Genomic DNA, 20935 nt, shown 5'->3' on the forward strand with positions numbered 1-20935 from the left:
AATAGAGCACTTTGAGGACATTGAATAAAAGATTCAAAGTTCAGTGTAACATTAAAAAATAGTCATGCAGTTGGAAAGGGTTCAAACATACACTTAGCTGAAGATGAGTAGGTTAGATAAAGGTTAAAACACAAATGTGCAGAAAAATTCAGGGGGCAGAAATAGCTATAAATACTGTTAACCAACTCCTTATTTCCTTGGTCTCATGTTGATTCTTGAGAATGTGAGTTCTTGAGGGACCTCTTAGATGTCTGTGTGTCACCAGACAGCAATATTGATGGCTTGAAATTGGTTTTAAAAAAAAAAAAAGGTGTATGCCTGGATAATGTGTGGCTTACAAAATTGGGCATATCTACTAACACACTTATGTAGATGGAAGATTCCTCCATCTTTTTGTATCAGGTAGTGAATGAAGAAGAGAGGTCAGAGTAATATGCGGTACATTGAGAGTTTGGAGATAGCAATAGTTTTGTATTGATCATTTTTTGGTAAGGGTGTGCATGAGATGGAAAAGTTCATAGGACACTGTTAGTGGATTTCTTTTCTTCTTGAGTGAAGTAAATGCATCTCTAGATTATTCGTCTTTATCCACAGAGATGTCTTTTTTGTCTTGGGATTTTGAATAAGAATGTAGAGGATTTTGCTTTCATAATCATTTTGAAATGTCTGTTTATCGAAATAAGATGAGCAAGGCATGGAAGCCTTTCCATTAAAAGGTCTCATCCTATCTGCTTGGGAGTGCTTCTGGCAGACAGATTCCTAATTCTGTGCCAACTGTCTAATGCTTATTTACTTAGCTAATATTTGAGTTTATGTTTGAACAGTGTACTGGGTGGTATGCAAAATATAATTTATTCAGGTAATAAATTGGTTAAGACTAGAATTAAGTATTAGGATCATGTGAACTTTGCACAGCACTGTCGTTGCACTTTATGTGAAGAAATTAAGCACTTTGGTTGAGCTATAGCAGTACTTTTTGCAGAGAAAGTAGTTGTGGGATTTTTTTTTTGTCATTAGGTTTAAATCCATGATATAGGTATGAAGCTGCTTCTTTCATTTAGACAGGTGTTGATTGGTCCTGTCTCTTCCTGCATGGAGTCAGATGCTTTGCAAAAATAAATGTACCTAAAGACAAAAAGGCAAAGGTAAAATTCCTTAGGTCACAGAGAGGAGTAAGAAAACACAAGGTCCTTGTTTCTCATGTCGATGCTCCTCAGTGCTTTGGTGCAGGTGGTTATCCAGAAATGCAGGGTGGAGAGGAGAAGAATGTCATTCTTTTAAAATAATTTTCCGTAATGATTTCCCAAGTGTGCAAGGCTTCCTGGATGTCTCACCTTGAATTGCTTGCCAGATTTCCTTGCAAGGTCTCTTGTGTACCTGTCTTTTTCCGTTTTGTGTTTGGAAAGGCTTATTCTGTCTGCAGAAGTTTAATTACTTTCTGAGTAGCTGAGTGAATTCAGGGGTGTCTCAGGGATTTAAATTTGTCGAGCAATGATGCTGCTGTCATATTTCCTGCCCCATTTTTTTTTTTCTCCTGTGTTGAGCTTTTTCTGCAGGACAAGCTGGCTAAGCTCCTATGCTGCTGATACTGTGCATTGTTCCCCTAAGCAAGACTTCTCAGGCTTGTGCAGTCTGCACACGCTCTCTACCACAGCGCTCAATAGCCTTCAGTTTAAGCTTTTCTTGAAAGGTGTTTTAAAGTTATTTCAAGGAATACATAGGTGAAAATAGGGAGGAAAAAGTTGCAAGAGATGCTTATCTCCATATCAAACAGAACTCCATGCCAGTGCACAGTTTGGCAGAATGAGGGTATGTAGTGCGTTTTGCATCACGCTTGCTGTGAATTGCAGCAAAAGACCTTTTGTGTTCAGCTTTTTAGAAAATACGGAACATTTCAAATACATACTCTAATGTTGGTTTAGAGAAAACACTATGAAGACAGAAAGAAATTTTTATATCCACTGATCTGAAAGCCAGAATATCTTTACTTGTATTGAGGTTTTCAAACGTAATACAGACAGTGCTCTCTAGTTTTTGAAGGATCAAAGGCTTTAAGAAATACTATGGCACCTGAGATTGAGAGTTATTTCTTATATGCCATGGCATTCATTCATATAGAGTATCTTGTGCATATGTTTTCTGATACTTATAAGCAAACTGGGCAAAAGCGTAGATGTTCCTGAAGTAATTCATTTAGTCTGTGTTTGATTTTTGTCCTCCAATTCTAAAATCTGATGATTGTAAAAAATGATATTCTAATTATAAACAAGACGTTCCTTCAGGCTAGTAATATAAGTATAAACCTGCCTTGAGACAAGTGCCTTTTTCTTAAAATGATGTGGAAAGCTTGAAAATACTGCAACAGAGCAACTTTCCTTCCTGTAGAAAAAATGCTTATTGTCAGTGACTGGATAGATCCTTAGTATAGTAGAAGTTGATTTCACATAGGGGAATGTAGTCAGAGCTTCCTTCAGTCAAATATCCTGGCTCTTGTCTTCGTGGTTATGCCTAGAATCAGCAAAGTATCTTCGTGTATTCATAGCCTGAGCATTTCGAGACATGCTTTCCTGAAATGTTGTTTTGATCAGTTGTGAAAACCATTTTCTGCTTTCCATAACATTTTTAGTTGCATGTAAATGTTTTAATGTACAGAAACAAAAATGAAATACCTACTGATAGTGGTTATGCAGACAGGTTTGGGGTTGTATATTGGTTTTGTCCAACCTATTCCATACATTCCTCCTGAGCCCAGTCATGGTGTAGGATTACAATAGCAGCCAAAAGTGTGTCTGGAAAGAATCCACCATGAGGACAACACACTCTTCTCTCAGGAGCTTGCTTTTTTTTTTTTAAGCAAATATCTGCTGTCTTATTTTATCAATATTTAATCTCTGTTTTGCTTGGTTATTCATGGTACATTGAGTTCATGTTGGGAGAAGAGAGTATGTTATTAGAAAAACAATGTCTAATTTATTGAGGCAGGATTATCTGGCTTAGTGGATTTTATGAACATCTCATTTCTCATGTCAGGTGATTTAACATTTCATTGGAATGCTAATAAAATGGCTTCAATAAGTTTGATTTATTGTTAACCCTTTTGTGTAGACATGAGTATCTTACAAGTGCCTCAATGAAAGTTACAGATTCTTTTTTTCCCACCTATATCTTGACCGAGCTAATTAGTTAAACATCCTGTAAGGTAGATGCAGGTGACACTGCAGTGTGCATGTGTATAGGGTGCTGCCCTGTTAACTTGGCCCAGGAAACTGATACAAGATCTGTAGTCTGGTTTATATCTTTTGCATGACATCTTTAGCATCATATCTTCAAAATAAAACTGCATAAATCTTGCATGTAAATCTAGTGCTCTCTTGCCCCCATGAGCCTACCACAAGGGCTTGCCTAGTCTCAGTGCCTTTTTTGGCTGAGCTTGTTGTCCCAGAAGGAAACTTGCTGCTGTTGTCTCTGCTTCCCGCAACCAGGACTTCCTTCTAGCTCTGCCATTAGCTGTGTCACTGAGACAATGTTTGTAGTGATGTGGAGTGTTTCAGCTGGAAGGGAGCAAATTAATCACTGGTCACATTGGAGCCAATTTCTGAAGGTTACCCCTGTGCTGCTACAGTACAACATGGCAATGCTGACTAATAACTTTTTGTTTGTTTTTGTGCAAGTAGGTTTTTTTTGATTAAAATTTATGTATGTATGTCTGTATATTTATACATGCTGAAATACTGATTTCAGCATTGCTTTTCTTTTAGGAACCTGACGTGCATGTATAGCTCATGACATAGATATCCATCTGAAACTTCATGGAAGTTGAGTTTCAAGGTGTTTTTAACAAAATCTTTTCTTTTGCAAAATTATAAAGATAAAGCTATAAGGCAATAAAATCATAGTTTGTCTAAAGGGCTTTAGCAAACAAGTTGCATCAAAATCTGGCTGTTTCAGTTGTTTCATCATTCCTCTAAACTAATAGATGCTACCACTCCTCCACTGCTGAAACATTAAAAGAGAATGTGTGCTTGCATATCAGGTGCTTCAGGTTGTAGTTTGCCATTTAACTCGGTCTTTCTTTTATTGTCAGCTTTCAAACTAAATTTAAAGACCTTTTGTGCCATAATGATGGAAGTGCTGGCATGGCTGCTTAATGGAGGTGGAGCCTTTCTGACATCCCAGAGTTATAAGTTCTCCTTACTATGACATGTGGAGAGGGAATTTACAAGTTAGTTAAAAGTGATTGTAGAAAGATACTTATTTTTAACTGTCATTTTCTGTCTAAATCTATCATAGTATGTTTACTCTTTAGTGTGACTTGTCAAATTTAATGTAAATAGCATAAATATGTTGCCTTTTTTTTTCCATTTTCCATAAAATTTTCAAGTATGTCAGATCACTGAAATAGAAGATATTGCTGGGTAAATATTTAAACTAGATGATCTCTAGAGGTCCTTTCCGACCTTTATGATTCCATGATTCTATGATTTGGATTCAGTTTGCTGCAGGGACAGATCAGCTTGTGACAATTTTTTTCACTAAGCATCGACTGAAAACTATGTTTATTTTGGTATCGTTTACATCAACTTGACTTCTTCAAAAGTAGAAACTGAAAAAAAACCCAAACTTTTCCTCTTGCAAAAGATAATAAAAATTAAATGTGATGTTGAACTGAGCTGTGCCCTATTAGGGATGTTGTGACCAGAAGCAGTCACCTTACTTTGATAACCAAAGATGAGACTGCCTTAGTTTAAAAATATCAATTTAGTTTTCAGTGACAAAACATGACGAATAAAGTCGATAAGACATTTAGTGTAGTTTTGCTAGTAACATCTAAATTGTACCAAGTTTGGATTTGTATTTCAGTGAAACTAGTTTCCATTTAAACTGACTTGATGTGTTTGTGATAGTGCTTAAATCCTTGAAGTTTTAAGACAATCTTTAAAATATTTTAATCTTTTCTTTTTGCTATTCCCAATAACAGTGGTGACACTGACTGTCGTCAGTGACAGGTCCTTGTTTTAGGACAGGTTTTGTAACACCTGTGTGTATATTCCAGGTGTTGTGTATGTAAGTATTGCATGTGTCAATGATACGTTTATGGTAGTCTGGAGAATATCTTGTCCAAGAAATAAGATGGCTATTTGTTGTTGACATCAAATATGAAAATCATAAATCTGAATAGATGAGTGTTTAAATTATGTAATTACTTAGATGTGACTGTATTATAGCATTGCAGTTAGCAGCAAGAAGCACTGTATTTGGGGTAAAAGCTATGTTTACTTGCAAAACAACCGCAATTTAAGGTTACTATCTAGTGGAAGACAGTTTTGAAAAATAAGTAAAATGCAAAATGAGATGAAATTATACATTTAAATAACTTTTTCTTGCTTTATGATTGAAGTCTTAACTGCACTTAGTTATTGTAAATCATTTTGAATTAATCAGCCTAGCCTGTCTGTCCTCCTGCAGTGAACTGAATGTTTTTGTAATGGACATTCTTAAATATGAGAGGAAGAAAGTACAATGTTGGTTATGGTTTTTCCAATGAATTCAAAGCAGATAAATTTGAAGCACAATGGAAATATACTGGAAGACATGAGATGAACTAAACAGAATGAATGGCATGGTCTTAAGGCAGGACTGGGAGTCAGTAATTGTAAGTTCTGGCTTCTCGCCTTGATGAATCTCCCCATTTGATATGAAGAGAAATGTTCCAGCACTGTCTGATAGGGAAGTTCTCAATGCAACTGAGCCCGGCTGGCATCTTGCTGTTTCTGAAAGGTCTCCCTGTGCCAAGACTGGCGGGTGCTGCCTGCTCCTTTGCTTCACCTCTGACGCTGCTCTGACTCTTCAGTGAATTGATTCAGCTCCCTAAGCCCACAGAATACTGCCCTTTCTTTTTCCTTTATATATGTGTGTATATATATATATATATGTATATATATTTGTGTGTGTGTGTATGTATATATTTTATACACACATGCGTATGTATGTATTTTGATGCTTAAGGAATCTGAATCTGCTTAGTGAGGATCATACAGGCACCAGACAGTGGACAGAGAGAGGAGGGCAGGATCTGGGAAAGTAAATGGGGATGGCTTTGGGGAAGCTTGGAAAGGTGTGGACATCTCTTGGAGGGATGGAGAAATCTTGCAGTGGCATAGGCTGCTCCAAACACTTTGCTTATCTTCTAGGCCTGCACCTTTGGTTTCCTTGTCAGGAAGGTGCAAGCAGGAATTGTACTTGCTTGTTTTGCAGGGTGGCTGCAAAGATTTTATAATGTGTATTCGAGACATTGTAAGTGGCAAAAAAAAAAAAAAAAGCGGGGGTGGTGGGACTTATAGGAGCAATGCTACCTCTGTATATACTGTAAGTACTGCTACTTTTGCCACAAAAGTTTATTACTTAAGAGATAAGATGTTATAAAGGCATTGAATGTAAATAATGGTAATTCTGTGAATCGTGCTCTGTTGCTTACGAGGAAGGAAGAATGTCTATGTCCATAAGCAGGTGGCCGTTTCGCTCTATAGCTTTGTGCTGCATGGATGCACTACACAAAGAGCTAATAGAGATATATGTGAGCTTCTTACATGTAGGAAATACTAATAGATTTCATTGTCAAATTCAAATAAATTTATTCTGAAAGTATAATTCACATGTTACATAATTTGCACATGTTAAGAAGAGGCTGCATTTTATTTAAAAATAGTGTGGAAAAGTGCCTGTTTCAAGTGCAATTGAAGTGCTGCTGTTGGAGAAACTTAGAGGTGTTTTTTTTAAGGCCAAGGTACTGTCACTTTCTCATAGTGTCATGACAAATTGTAATTAAAGATAATGGTAAGGCCTTATTTGCTGTCAGAGCAAAATGTCTTAGCGCCCTGACATAGAGAAATGGTTTTCTTTGAAGGTTGTTCTTCTGCTGTTGAAGAATGAAGTTCTCCTAGTACTAATGCTTGAAATGCTAACTGCTAGAAACATTGCTCTGAGCAACTCAATAGCATTTTCACAGAGCAAAGCACCATAATTACATAAGTTTCTTTCAAAAGCTGATATGATTTCAATTATTTGTAGCTCTGCTTCAGAGCAAATAAAACAGTGTTGAGCAAAGGAACAGTGCAGATGACCTGCCTCAGTCCCTGTTTCCTTTAAGGGAAAGGTGAAAATTTTTATGAATAACTATGCTGAAGAGTTCATCCTGATTTTTTTGAGTCAAGTCTGCAAAATTTCTGTGGAATTGTTCAAGAACTCTTCTGATGTGCTTTCAGTTCTCCTCGCATTTATCTGTGTGTGGCCACAGAGAAGACAGGCTTGAGTTTCCTTTTGGTCATTTATAGCACTGGCCAATCTAGCGATGTCTTGTTTTAATTTTCCATTAGTATTGTTCTCTGTAAGATGTATTTCTCCATATGAAATGAATTTTTTTTTTATGAGTACACCAATGCAAACTAAAGCTCAAATGAGACTGGTGAATTAACGTTATTAAAAAAAATTGGTTATTGGGTGTGATAAAAAGCAGCAGAAATATCAATATAATATACACAGAGTATTCTAGATGAAGATTTCAGATTATCATAGTTTAATCATCATTGGAATGTAAAAGAGGATGCATGGTGTGGGTTGGCTATGCTATTAGTTAATGTGAGATCTATGTGCGATATTTTGTTGCTCATGTCAGTTAAAGGTTTCACAAAGCACTTTGCATCAGGTGCCAATTGTGGTTCAGCAACTAAAAAGACATCTACTGAATTAGATGACATTATAATTTTATTATTGGTTGTCCCTTAAAGGAACTAATTCCATGAGTCTTGTTTATATTCTCCCCTACCTATTTGCTATCCCGTAGCAATAACAAACAAACTTGATATGCGCAAGAGACTTAAATTGGCAGGTAAGTGTTACAGACCACTCATAGCTATCTTGAATTCAGGTGAAAAACAAAGGTTGACAAAAGACACCTCTCTTTTTACATGGATGAAAGGTTTACACGTTTAAGGGATTTGTCCATGTGTGGTGAGGATGAACAGGTAAAGAGGGATTTGTTTTTTGTGGCTATCCATCCGTAAAATCATGTTTACTGTCGTTCATTATGGTAGAGAGATTACTATAGTAGCAGCCACACTGGGAATATTTAGAAAATGTAGCTATAACAAACCAAAATTTTCCTAGAATTACATTCTTGAGTTACTTAATTTCAGAGCCTTTGTATCAGTTTCATCAAATACTATATATTTCATCATGTTGTCTAAGTAATTTTTGTTTTGTGAGCCCTCTACTAAAGTTCAAGGCTGAAATGTTCTTTATTGTATAGTCTTCTAATGGCTGTTTCAAATAGGTTCTGAAGGGTTGATTTCATTTCTGTTTGATTAATATAGATAAAAAAAAAACATTTTCTTCTATTAAGCTCCTGTTATTCTGCTGTCTGTGGATAATACATCTTTATTGGATGAGGCATTGAGGTGTTCTGACAGCATTAAATATGAAGGACTGTACTGTCTTAATGTTCCTTGCATCTAAATAGGAACTGGAATATACTGATGCTCTTAAGCTTTGGAGTTCGAATCCCAAAGAAGATGTTTTTGTGTAATTTGTTTTAATAGACTTTGTGAGCTCACGGGGAACACTGGCACTGCGAGATTAGTGATACTACCTTGCCAGCTGCTTACCAGAACAAATCAGCAGCAGGTTCCTTGAGCAGTTTGCAGGCCACCCTTCTGATACAGTAAAGGAAGAGGTGCTATAAATGGGGAGTTTTATAGAGGGAATGATCAAAGTGGATAATATGTGTTACCAGATTTTCTTTCTGTGATTTTTTTTTTTTAGGCATTTTTACCCTTGCAGATATACATAAAGAAACAATATTTAATATAATAAGAATTGTTTCTATGCATCTCTGAATTTCATTAATTAAATGGAAAAATAATTCTACTAAAATAGGTTTGTCTATGTAGTGATTCCAAACGTAAGAGGAAAAAGGTCACTTTTTCTAAGATAACTGTGAAGTTTCAAGCAAAAACTATATTCTTCCTGAAATGATGGCAGTTTCCATTTATTCTTGTGTTACTTTTGGCTAGAATCTGCAAACTTGATGGAATCCTAGGGGACTTAGTCATGTTTATTAAAATAATATAATAATAATAAAAAAGCAACTTCTGTACATGAGTGTTAGCAAGAGCATGCTCTATATTTGTTAGATTTATCAGAGAAAGCCTGGCATCTAAAGATAAACATCTACCAAGTGCAGTCATATTACTTTTGCAAATCCAAGTTTAAATTAAGTAGAAAATATATGAAGTGGACATTCTTCATTGGTGGGTGCTGTTTTAGGAATTTTACCATCTTCATCTGAAGATCTGTACACTTCTTGGTAAAGACAGTAAGATGATACCTGGTAATGGAGAAGAAAAAAAACTAAACTCTGGTGTTTTTTTTCTGTGTTTAGACAGAGAGCTTCAGTTCTTTGTCTGTTTTTATCTTCTATGTCTAAAAAGTATAATCTACTAGGATGAATCTTTGCTTTTGATTTTGACACTTAGATTCTCAGGCTGGGCTTTATTTTTTTTTTAAAAAAAAAGAGAATTATGCTAGCATTGCTTAGACAGTGAACAGCCTTGAAAGCTTTGAATTGAAGAAGATCCAAAGTCGACTCTGGAAAGTTTGACGATCTTTTTTGTTTGTTTGTTTGTTCATTTTGTTTTTTAAGTAAAACTAATGCCTATTCTCCTGCTCACCCAATTTTCGCATTAAAATTTGCAGCAGTTTACTGTCTTCATGAAGTCTTAATGTTTGCTCAAAGGAAGAACTTACCTCATGGCTTTGAGATTATACTCAAGTGGCAGCAAGCACTATCTGCTTGTTGTGGAATTGCACTATCAAGTGTAGCTATTTGCAGATGTTCGTGCATTAAGAAATGGACAGATCAATACAATCTAAAAAAAAAATACGTATAAAAATGATATCTGCTTTTGCTCTTCATAGGTTGACAAAACTGCTGGAAGAATCAGCTTCCCAACTAAATACTGAGTTAATGGTACCAGTGAATTTTATTAAAAAGGAAAGAAATTCATTTTCCCTACATTGACAGCAATAAAGTGAAGTTTTCTTAAAATAACTTATTGCTCCTTTCCATAGTTGTTGTCGTTTTTCTCCAAATGCTTTCAAGTTCTTAATTCTTTGTCCCTTTTACGTAATGAACACTTGATGCGGGGGTTTCAAGCACCAGTGAGAAGTCTGTGAAGAAATGGAGCCTTGTTTTCTGTTTTTGATGTTCGTAACTTTCCCACAAGTGCTCCAATATTTCCTATGCCTTATCTTATTTTTTGTGCTTCTGTCGGGATCTAGACTGGTAGGCATAGTTCTTCTCAGTAAATGGAGAGAGTATAGCAGAATCTATCAATATTGTTTTCCTTTTTTTTCCTGACTCAGCCTAGTTTATTTCCATCAAGTAACTCAAATATATGATATTTGAGTGTATTTTTACATATTGGATACAAATATCATAAATTTGCGTGTATTTTTGTTTATCAATCTTCATCTGTAATCATTTAACAAATGTTCTTATTTTTCTATCATGTTTAAGAAAATAAAGAGGACACAACTCTCCATAGTTGTCCTTCTATTGTGCACCGTTGGCCTCAGCAATTTCTATGTATTTTGGATTTTTCTTAATAGAAAGAGTGCAGTGCCACGCTGTCTTGCAAGAAGAGCGATAGTGCTGTTTGAGACTACAACATGTTGTAACTTCAATACTTCAATATTTCATATTGTATGCAACTAAATCTCCAGTATCCTGACCAGAAACTTCTGTTAAAGATGAAAAGAAAATTGAGTGTAAAACCGTCTGTATAATCAATAGTTGGACAGCAGAGTGTCAACCTAATCTACCTAGATGCAGATCTGTTATGTGGGAATATAGTATCATGAAGAGAGACAAAACTGGAAAGCAGTTCTCCACAGGTCTCCTCAGCATCCTCCTCTGCTCCTGCACTGGTGCTCATCAAGCAGATATGAGTTGCTGATCCAGTTTGTGGCTGAAACATGTCTTACTGTCCAGCAGAAATAGTTTTTTGTTTATGGCTCTTCTCAGTGGCTTCTGTTATTTTCTCCCCTCCTGTGCCCCTCCTATTTAAGAAAAAATATATAATATTTTCAGTATTGTGTGTGTCGCATGTGAAGGTGTTTTGGGATTTTGAGGGTGGATGTCAAGACTTCAATGCATGTTCATAAGGAAGCATTAGAAGAGCCTGTGGGCAGATGTTGGAGATAATTAGGAACTACATAGAACTGCTGTAGGCTCAAGGGATGCTGGCAGGCTGCAGAACATCCTTAAGGGAAGGAAAATGTTCTGTAATTACAGGCAAGGTCAGTGCAGTTAGCTCAAAGTAAAAGAGATGGTAAGAGCTGGGACTCCAATGAAGATATTTGAGTGTCCTTAACAAGACATGGTTTTTTTTTCACAATTTAAATGAATGGCTCTGGAAATTCACCTTGTAAAGGTGTCTTCTGAGCTGTGAGGATTGTAGCCCTTTTTTGAGAGAGAAAATGCACTGTTGTAAGTAAAAGTGATTTCCTGGTGATATTTTCCATTTCTTTTGTTTCTCTGAAGATTTTTAGTGGGTGCTTTATTGGTGTACTTTTACAGACGTTGGTACTGTCCTATATTTGTATGTTTTTAATCCCCGAAACAGGTCTTTTGTCGTCTATCTGAAGTGTTTTGCCCATGAAAATTCATTTGAAAGTGGAGCAGTTTTCCATGGCTGATGGGTAGCCTTTGCTCTAGGACACTGTGGGAGCCACATCAAGTTTGTCCCTCAAGGAACAAACTTGGCTTTCTTCCCTTCTTCTGAGGGCAAAACCTCGAGTTTGGAAACACACTGTAGCTGGAGTTCATGGCAGAAAGTGTGCAAATGGCAGCACTGGCTGCAAGTGGCCCTTCCCTCTGTTGCTCCCTTGGGCTGTGGAGCTGCTGCCTCCTTTCTTCCAGTGCAACTGCACATGGGACCATGCTAGGAATGCTAACGGGGACTCATTAAGTTTAAAACAAAACAGAAAAACCCTTTGAGTACAGTAGAAAGTGACTGTAGTCAGACTGCTGTCGTGCAACCTTCCAGAACCCTTCTTGCTTTGGCAGGAGCGCTGTTGCGGCTGCCTGTGAGTTGAGTGAAGCGGCTGCTCCGCATCCAAGTCATCCGGTGCCTTTGGAGGGTGAACTTTCAGCTAGATCAGCCCTTGCACTGGCTGCTGGTTGTTGTGAGAGTAGGAGAGCTTGTGTGAAGAGAGGCTGGAGCTGCTTCCCTTCTCACAAAGAAAGGAAGGGTAAGCCCAAATCTAGCAAACCAGATCTTAATTGATAAAGCTGCTTTCAAACTTCACTTCTGAAACTTCTACTTGGATCATTTCCCTAATATAGTTCAAACAGCAGCACCTTTGAACAATCTTCCTGGAATAAATGATGGCATGGTGTGCCATTGGGCGGGGGGGGAGGGGAAGGAGTGAATGAGGGCTGTGAAAGCAGAAATATCTTCATTTTGTCTTGCAGTTGATTAAGGGGGCTCACAGCAGTTCTTGCAAAGGAGAATATATTCACTTGACTAAAGTACATAGTTGTTAACTTATTTAAAAACAAAGCAGAAGCTAAGTGTTATCTTTTCTTTGCATGTTTTGAAGATTGTTTAGCTTAGGTATCCTTACCTTTTGGGCTGAGAGACTATTTTCTGGTCTTTTAAAAAATATTTTCCGAATTATTTTCCACGTGAAAAGTACAATTTCTCATTTAGCTCACTTCCTCCATAGGCAGGGTTTTTAAAACACTTACTGTCTTTCATATGTTCAGGGACCAACCTTTTGGAGAATGTATGTCAGTTTGCTACTTCCCAGTTAATAGCTCATAACCATTTGCTTAAATTGTTGTTTGGTGGGATCATCTGTCTTCAGCCTTTGCAGAACCAGTTAGGTTTGATCTTTCAGAGAAAAATGCAAGTTTGTGGTCTCAGTCTTTAATTAAAAGAGCTTGCCATCTTTGTGGCTATTGGTATATGATTTTCCTTTTCTGGACTGCAAGAAGAGAAAGTTGGTGTTTCTTTTGACCTCTTAAACATTTGATGGGAAGGAAAATAGATTAGGCTGAAAAAGCCTAATATTTGGTAGCCTGGCTTTTCAAAGACTCTACGGCTTTCATTTCATAAGATTTTTTTGGATGATCAGAATCTTTTTAAATGCAGGATGTGAGTTGCTCGTAATTAATAATTTGGTAATTAATAGTGTGCACTCCCCTGAATTTTCCTTTTCTGCTTTCTGTTGTGTCTTTGTCTCCTGTAGTTGGCTTGTGCGCTAAGCATGAAAGGACGATGAGCTTTGCTGCCGTGCTAGTGCCCTTGGCTGTGCGTGACTCCTCTCTCTTAGTGAGAGAGAAATGTCAGTGAAAGATGTGCAAGAACAAGCAGAGATGTTTGTTGTTATGCAACTGCGGCCTAACACACTTTTATAGAAGTAAATGTTGAGTTAAACATTGATACTGAAAAAATAAGAGCCACTGTCAAAAAGCTTGTATTTTTTATACCTAAATTTACTCCTATAATGTGGCAACTAAGCTGATGCTAGTTTTGCATTCAGAAGGAGCTCTGCTGGCACAGCAAGATCTAATTATGGATCCTTCATCTTTCCTGTGTCAAAAGCCTCAATCTGTTTTTGTCTGTTTAGGTGTCTGTAGTTAAAGAACTTGTTACATCACTGGGCTTTGGCTCAAAATGCTATCCAAGGACAGGTTCAAGCAATTTCTGCCTTTGTTACAATCCAGAGCAAAGAAGTGTTCAACTGCACTTCAAGTGGGAGTATATCAAAGTAGATTATTGCTATTTGTCAATATTTAGTGATTTAGTGGTGCCAGAAACAATTTACCAGCAAAAATGAATGCTTTTTCAAGATCAGCGAACTTCTGATTAGCTCTTCTTCTGTTCAGAAAGGAAGATGCACTAAGCTTGATTATAAAAACCTACAGTTAGTAGTTTCGTTTTGGAAGAACTTCATCTGAAAAGCTGAATACATGTAGGGGGTCTCTGCAGAATCGGGAGCCATGGGAAGATTGTTTGCTTTCCACCTCTTTCAAGTGCTTTACTGCAGAGGTAGTAACTTATTTGCGTTTTGCGGTGGGCAAAAGAAGGCAAAAAGATTGGTTTAAATGTGTACAAAGGTGCAGAACTATAAGACTGCTACAAATAGGCGCAATGGCCACAGAGCGAGGGGGGAAGTATGGATCCTCCTGGGGGAAGACCAGCATCTGAATCTTTTAATTAAGCAGTTTCATAAGAAATACTGAGCGGGGGGAACCAAAAGAGAAAGGCTGACTTGAGGGTTCCATGGTTTTTTCCCTTATTTCCTTTATAGACCATTTCCATAGTCTAAAGGACACTTCTCAAACCCTTATCATGCTACAATGAAAAAACTGCTGGTGGTACTTACTTTAAAATCATCTGTTAGTTGGTTGTAATGCTGAAAAGTTCTGATAGAGACTCACTAGACCTTACTGACAGTATTCCTGAGCTTTTAAAAATTTTTATTGGTATATCTGTGCTAAACAGAAAAAAAAGGTTAATTACTCAAAATATGAAATTAGTACAGTGTCACATGTGATATAGACAAGATCATTTTAGCTGCATTGAATGTGATCTGTGCAAATCTTAATTTAAATGAGTTCTTTTTAGCAATAACTGTGTAGGAGCAATAGCTGCATCTGTTTGCTACAGACAGATCTTTTGGAATATCTTGCACACCTCTGATTTCATGTCTATATAAAACTGAATATAAGTATTTCTTTTTCCTCTTTCAAATGGAGACTTATTAAAGATTTGAGTAGTTTTTAAAATCCATCTGTATTTATTTCATCTTATAAGTTTTCATTTTGCAATAACTTAGCTTTCCTGAAAGCAGAATTTCAAGTCCTAGAGAAGTCATTTCACTCCTTTATTCTTTTGAGCCCTGTACTTCATAATTTGCGTCCCTTGGTGTCTAACTGTGCATCTGCTCTGTAACTGGCATCTCCTTTCCCTGGCCTGACTTCAAAAAGGCGTGCAATCTTTCTGTGAAAATTTGTCCCCAAGAGCTGTTGATTGAAAAAAAAAAAAAAAAAAAAAGTTTTTTTCCTTAATATGTCTTTCTTAGGTACATTTTGCGTATCCCATGTGGAAAAGCTTTGTAAACTTACAAGATGAAGGAATATTTCCTAGTTTGTGCTTTTTGTTTGTATGTCTGTGTGCAAGCAAAAAATATGAATATGTATGTGAATATTGCCCATATATTACAGTTATGGGAGATCAGTATAAAATAATCATTAAGTGTAATGATTCAATTGCTGTTACTTTAATTTCTATAGCTCTGCCTAAGCTGTTTTGTGGCATATTTTTTCACTTTTTTTTTGTGTTTGTGTACTTTGTCTTGCAGAGTTTGAAGAATCCAGGGATTTCAAGTTCTGAATGACGGGCATCTTACAAGATCTCTACAACTCGGCTGAAAAGGCAGATGCGGCTTTGAGTATCAGATTGAGCGAGCTTGTGTTTGTACTGCATGTACATGAATATACACACATTTTTGTCATCACGTAGACTTATTCTTGCATATTCCTGAGCTTTGCAATTGATGAAAATTAATTTAAGAACCAGATGGAGCACCTTTACAGCACAGGAATCAGTAACTCATGGAAAGACACCTGCCACTAGTGCTCAACTTTCCACATGGTATTCACGGGTGAAAAAGGTGTGCAAGAAGAGGAAGAAAAAACACCCTCTGCACAGAGGAGAAAATAATAATTACCTCCCTAGTCAAAATCAAAAATTACAAAGGAGCCAAAAGAAGACAGAGTGTTGAAGAAAGTGATTGTTACTGCAGAGAAATAATGAATGATCTTTGGCACATACTCCACTGGGCTCAGTAGACTGTGACCGAACTAATAAATCGTAAACCACATGTTCAGTAGTGTTGACTGGAAGTAAGATCAGGAACTATGGGACAACTGTGGACATTGAACTGAACAAACCTTGTTGTCCCTCTTGAGTTAGCCAGGTCATCAAATTTGCATATTACTTTTCCCTCTCCTTTTTTCCCTTTGACTTAACTGTGGTATAAATACTAATTAATTGAGCTCATAAATGTTACTCAAATAAAACGATTGGAGTACTTCATATGTTTCCTTCTTGTACAGCTGCAAATGTTGTGTCTGGAACTATGAATCTGTGCTGTAGACAAGCATCGAGAAGGAAAGATCCACTCAAACAAGCGAGGAAAATATCTAGAGATATAGTGACACCTGGAAGTCAGATTTTTAATGCTGCTTCTCTTTCTTTTTTAGATGATTATATTTCTTCCTTTTGTGAATTTTAGAAGATTCTGAGAGTGCTTACTTGATGTGCTTTAATTCTGGCATTTGTTTTTGCTGTAGGATGAAAAATCTGTGATTCTTTGTAGCAGGAAAAAAAAAAAGGAAAAGTAAAAGAAAACTAGCTTGACATTCAGCCTGTTCTGGAGGAAACAGAACTTCATGGTTCGCCTGAGGCAAACTTACCTGTTTTGAAAGCTAAAAGCTTAAGAGCATTTTTGATTCCGCTGAATGAAGAGCGGGTATCTTTTTCCTTTGAGTGTGGCAGCAAAAATTGGGAAAGCAGGCAAGATAGCGCGATAAACAGTTCAGGCTGGGTTCAGTCTCTGGTGGAAAAAAGTGCTGCAATGAAAATTGGATTGGCTTTGGATTGCAAAACCTGTTGACTCCAGCAAGTGGTTCAGTACCAAGAGGGATTTCCTGCCTGGCCTGGCACAGCAGTGCCTGCCCAAGGTCGAGTCTGTTCTGCACGGTTTGTGTGCCTTTTTTTTCCCCTTTATGCAATCTCTTTCAGCTTTAGCAGCAGAAGTACATCGGATGGAAAAGATGTGTCAGAGGGCAGCTTGGAAAAGATGAATGTCATATATATACTTATATATGTATGTGCGTGTGTATAAGTTTCTGCATCTGAACTTTTGAAGAAAATCTGACTGGAGGAAATCTTAAAAGCCTTAAGTTACTTGAAACCTACACGTTTGCAACTCTCTGTCTCTGGAATTGCATTAAGCTAAACTGGAATCTCAGGCTGTATAAAGATTATATCAAGTAGAGCAAAAAGATGATTTAACCATTTCTTGAGCGCCTCTTACGAAGTAGCTTTTTCTCCAAAGGATACGTGCACCCTCACTCTATGGACTCAAAAAAGAAAAATGAACCTGAATTTTTTTTTAAGTGTTACTTTTTCTTAGCCAACTGCCATCATCTTTTATAGAGGAATTTTTCACTATGCATTTGGTGGATATTTATAAACACTGACCCCATCCTCCTCCTTTTCAATGATCTATCCCAGGTCAGTCTTATCAATAAAAGAATTGATTTAAATTTTGTGCACTAGACATATTACTTTCTTATGTCAAAAAATAAAATATTTAAAAAGCATGTATGCAGCAGTGGAACATGGGCCTGTTCTTTGCAGCGATTCCAACATCCTCTGCCTCTCCTGGAAAGGGAGAGTCCCCAAAAGCGAGAAGGAGAAGCCGGTGTGCCGGAGACGATACTATGAGGAAGGCTGGTTGGCAACAGGCAATGGCAGAGGAGTTGTAGGCGTCACTTTTACCTCCAGCCATTGCAGGAGAGACCGGAACACCCCTCAGAGGATCAACTTCAATTTGAGGGGCCACAATAGTGAGGTAAGCAACCTGTGTGTTTCAATTAAAGGTGGACTTTGAAGCTGACTTTAGAAATGTTAGCAATAACATTTCTGTAGTGTTTGTGCTTGAAAGTTGATAGAACAGTATAAAGGAGGCTTGGGCCTAAGATGAATGTGTTTGGAGTCTGTGGAGTCTATTCAACAGAGTCGAGACTGTGAAGTTTGTGGCAGGGAGAAAATGGTGCGAGATTCTTTGGAAGTGGATCTGGTTTTGGTTTGGCTTGGTTTGGCCTTTTTTTTTTTTTTTTTTTTTTTTCTCCTCTGTTCTTCAGTACCTCCCAGTTTCCAGGCACATTCAATACATACATACAAAGGATTTACTGTGATACTTGAGGGCTTCTGTGGTATTTAGGCGTGACTTGGAAGACTTAGGGAGCGTTCATGCATTTCTTGCTGTGGTAACTTGAAGGAAAGTATAGCTGATGCCCTGTAGCATACAGAATGTCATGAACAAGCGTTAAGAGTTTTGTTTTGTTCCTTACTATTAAATCTGCTTTGTAGTTAGGCCACAGTTGGATGGGTTCATTGAAAAGAATTTTTCCAAATCAAAGCATTAGTCTTAGGCTAGTAAGTGGAAGGATGGAATGTGTCCTGAAGTTCATAAATGCTGCTTTTCTTATCTTTTGCATTGCTTGCTTACTTGACTCTCATGCGTTGCCCTTTTGACATAAGCACTAACCAAGGGCTGATTGGTTTTGGTCCTGGTGTTAACATTAATGGCTATCCTATTAAAAAATTAGACTCAAAATGAAATGCTTCAGCACTGTCTTTGCACAAGAGCAAGGGTGTACTGTAAGTTCTGTTTTTTGAATGTTGATGAGAGAGATTTTATATATATGTATATGTATAGAGCTCTGTCAAAAAACTGTAGCCAGATTTTCCCAAGGGGAAGAGTGGTATTTGAATCTAGGATTCTGTTCTGGGTCTTTAATTGTCAATATCATTTTCAATTGCAAATTACATTTCATATATGTAAAGTGAGGTACAGTGCTCACTTTTTCATTTCTCTCTATTTTCTTTATCTGGTTTGTGAATCTGGCCATGTGCTGTGGAAGCGGGAGAGCAGGTGGTGCTGTTGGGCCTGTGAGGCCTTGCTGCAGGGCAAGGCTGGAGATGGGCGACCAGGTGCGAGTCTGCGCCAGCAGAGTGAGGAAGAGGCTGGAGTTTGCACTGCCCTTTGGTTTTGGCATGTTGCTTTGCTTGCTGCAGGATTTTGTTTCTGGGCCTCTGCACGGTTGCTGTGTGGATTGTGCTGTGTTCTTAGCGCAGCCTTTTCACTTGATAGTTACAGGTACAAAATGAAATGGAAATATTCTGTGCAACATTTTGGCTGCTGACATTCTTAAAATGTGTTGAGTCGAGCTGTTATAGGTGAATAGAGTTATGTTTGAGTAAATAATTTTCCTGCTTGTGGGAAATGTGCAAATGACCTGAATTCACTTCTCTGTGGGAGGTTTACAGAGCTTCTGTGCTGCTGTCAGAAGCGCAAGTAAGAAAAAACATGTCTTGGAGCACCCAGCATTCTGCAGGGCGGCTGTTGCTGTGAACAGTTGTTTGAGCCTGGGGAAAATGAAAGTCAGTCCACGCAAGACGATGTTCTGTGTAACACTGTTTGCCAGGACTCTGCTCAATGTTGCATTCTGCTTTCAAAGGAGAATCCTGCTGATTTTGGTAGGGATGGAACTGTAATACAAGATCGTTTTTATTAAAGGTATCTAGCTGAATGGGGGAGTGTGTGTGTGTGTTTTTTTTTTTCCTGAGATTTAGAGTGAAAGATGTTTTCTGTTTGTTGAAAGATTTTTTTTTAAAAAAAAAGATCAAATTGTTGAACAGCCCTACTACTTAAAACTATGGCTAATGTATCCATAAGAAAAATACTTTGTTTTCCCCTTCTTGTTTTAAAAAACAAGTCAGCACTGTCCTGTGTTTTCTGCTTGCCACCTTGCACAATGAGAATGATGTTAATTTTGCAAGTGTGTCCTGCTATGTGTGCTGATCAGAGCTACATTTGTACGGAGTGGCCCCAAACAGATGCAACTGAATTAAAGCTAAAAGCCTGAATATTTCATTGACCGGTGCTAAGATGGTGTTTTGTTACTTTACCCCCAGAAATAGTGATTTGTAACCCTGTATATTCTCTCTGGGATACAGCTAATGCCACAAGTCAAGTTTATTGCTTTTCTGACATACATTGCTGCTTTAACACCAGCAAGCATTCAGCTATTAAGTCTGAATTGCTGTGATGAACAGAGTGGAAAGGGGAAAATACAAAAACTACATGCTTTTCATTTGGGATATAATTAGCAATATGCTGTGGGCAGAGCCGTACACAGTGTTTCAGTTTTAGGGTGGAAATCTGGGAAAGGTAACGCACCTCTGTGCTTTGGGAAAGAATGTGACACTCCTATTAAGTAGCTGGTGAAGGTGGATGTGAGAATCTAAAGCTTCTCCAGGCGCTAATTAAGAGCGCGAAGCGAGATCATAGGACCCTTGGAGTCGTGTTTGTCGATTTGGCGAAAGCCTTCGACTCTGTGAACCATCAGCACATCTTCCAAGTCCTGGTCCAGAAGGGTGTCGACTCACATATTATCGACATCCTAAGGGACCTGTATACCAACGCTGGAACACATCTGGAGTCAGGATCCCAGCGATCAGGTTTTATCAAGATCCTCAGGGGAGTGAAACAAGGTGACCCGCTCTCTCCTATCCTGTTCAATCTCGCATTAGATCCGTTGCTGTGCCGCCTGGAAGAACGTGGCCTCGGTTACAAGTATGGCGACCAACAAATAACATCGTTGGCGTTCGCGGATGATCTTGCATTGCTCAGTGACTCATGGGAGGGCATGCAACGAAGTATTCGAGTGGTGGAGGACTTTTGTCAACGAACCGGGCTGCGGGTCCAAGCGCCGAAATGCCACGGGTTTTTGATCAGGCCTACGAAAGAGTCTTACACCATCAATGACTGCGACCCGTGGACAATTGCAGATATGCAACTAGATATGATCGATCCGGGCAGCTTCGAGAAATATCTTGGCCTGGGGATAGACCCTTGGATTGGTCTATCGAAACCGGAACTGTCCGAGGTGCTGGCCCGCTGGGTGCGGAACATCGGGGGCGCCCCTTTGAAACCACTCCAGAAGGTAGATATCTTGAGGAGCTATGCCCTCCCGAGGTTACTGTTCATTGCTGATCATGCAGGCCTGAGT

At 38.1% G+C, this 20935-nt stretch overlaps 1 protein-coding gene and 1 long non-coding RNA gene across 3 annotated transcripts in view; one reads left to right on the forward strand and one right to left on the reverse strand.

Moving 5' to 3' along the window:
• LOC148594267 (uncharacterized) overlaps positions 1-20935 on the reverse strand; it is a 507147-nt gene that overhangs the window by 395297 nt on the left and 90915 nt on the right. The gene's annotated exons all lie outside the window — the stretch shown is intronic.
• The window catches only part of TULP4 (TUB like protein 4), a 141986-nt gene that overhangs the window by 8665 nt on the left and 112386 nt on the right, over positions 1-20935 (forward strand). The window contains exon 2 of one of the 2 annotated variants that reach the window (XM_088527210.1): positions 15430-17709. In XM_088527210.1, coding sequence (XP_088383336.1) covers positions 17458-17709 — 252 coding nt within the window. In that variant the 5' untranslated portion in view covers positions 15430-17457. Of the gene's footprint in view, positions 1-15393; positions 17710-20935 lie in introns of those variants that run through there. The other variant, XM_088527209.1, reaches the window with a different exon arrangement.

Source organism: Tinamus guttatus, unplaced genomic scaffold, assembly GCF_059628265.1.
Source record: "Tinamus guttatus ecotype Peru unplaced genomic scaffold, ASM5962826v1 Tinamus_guttatus_pri_ptg000264l, whole genome shotgun sequence".
In the NCBI taxonomy this organism is placed as follows: Eukaryota; Metazoa; Chordata; class Aves; order Tinamiformes; family Tinamidae; genus Tinamus; species Tinamus guttatus.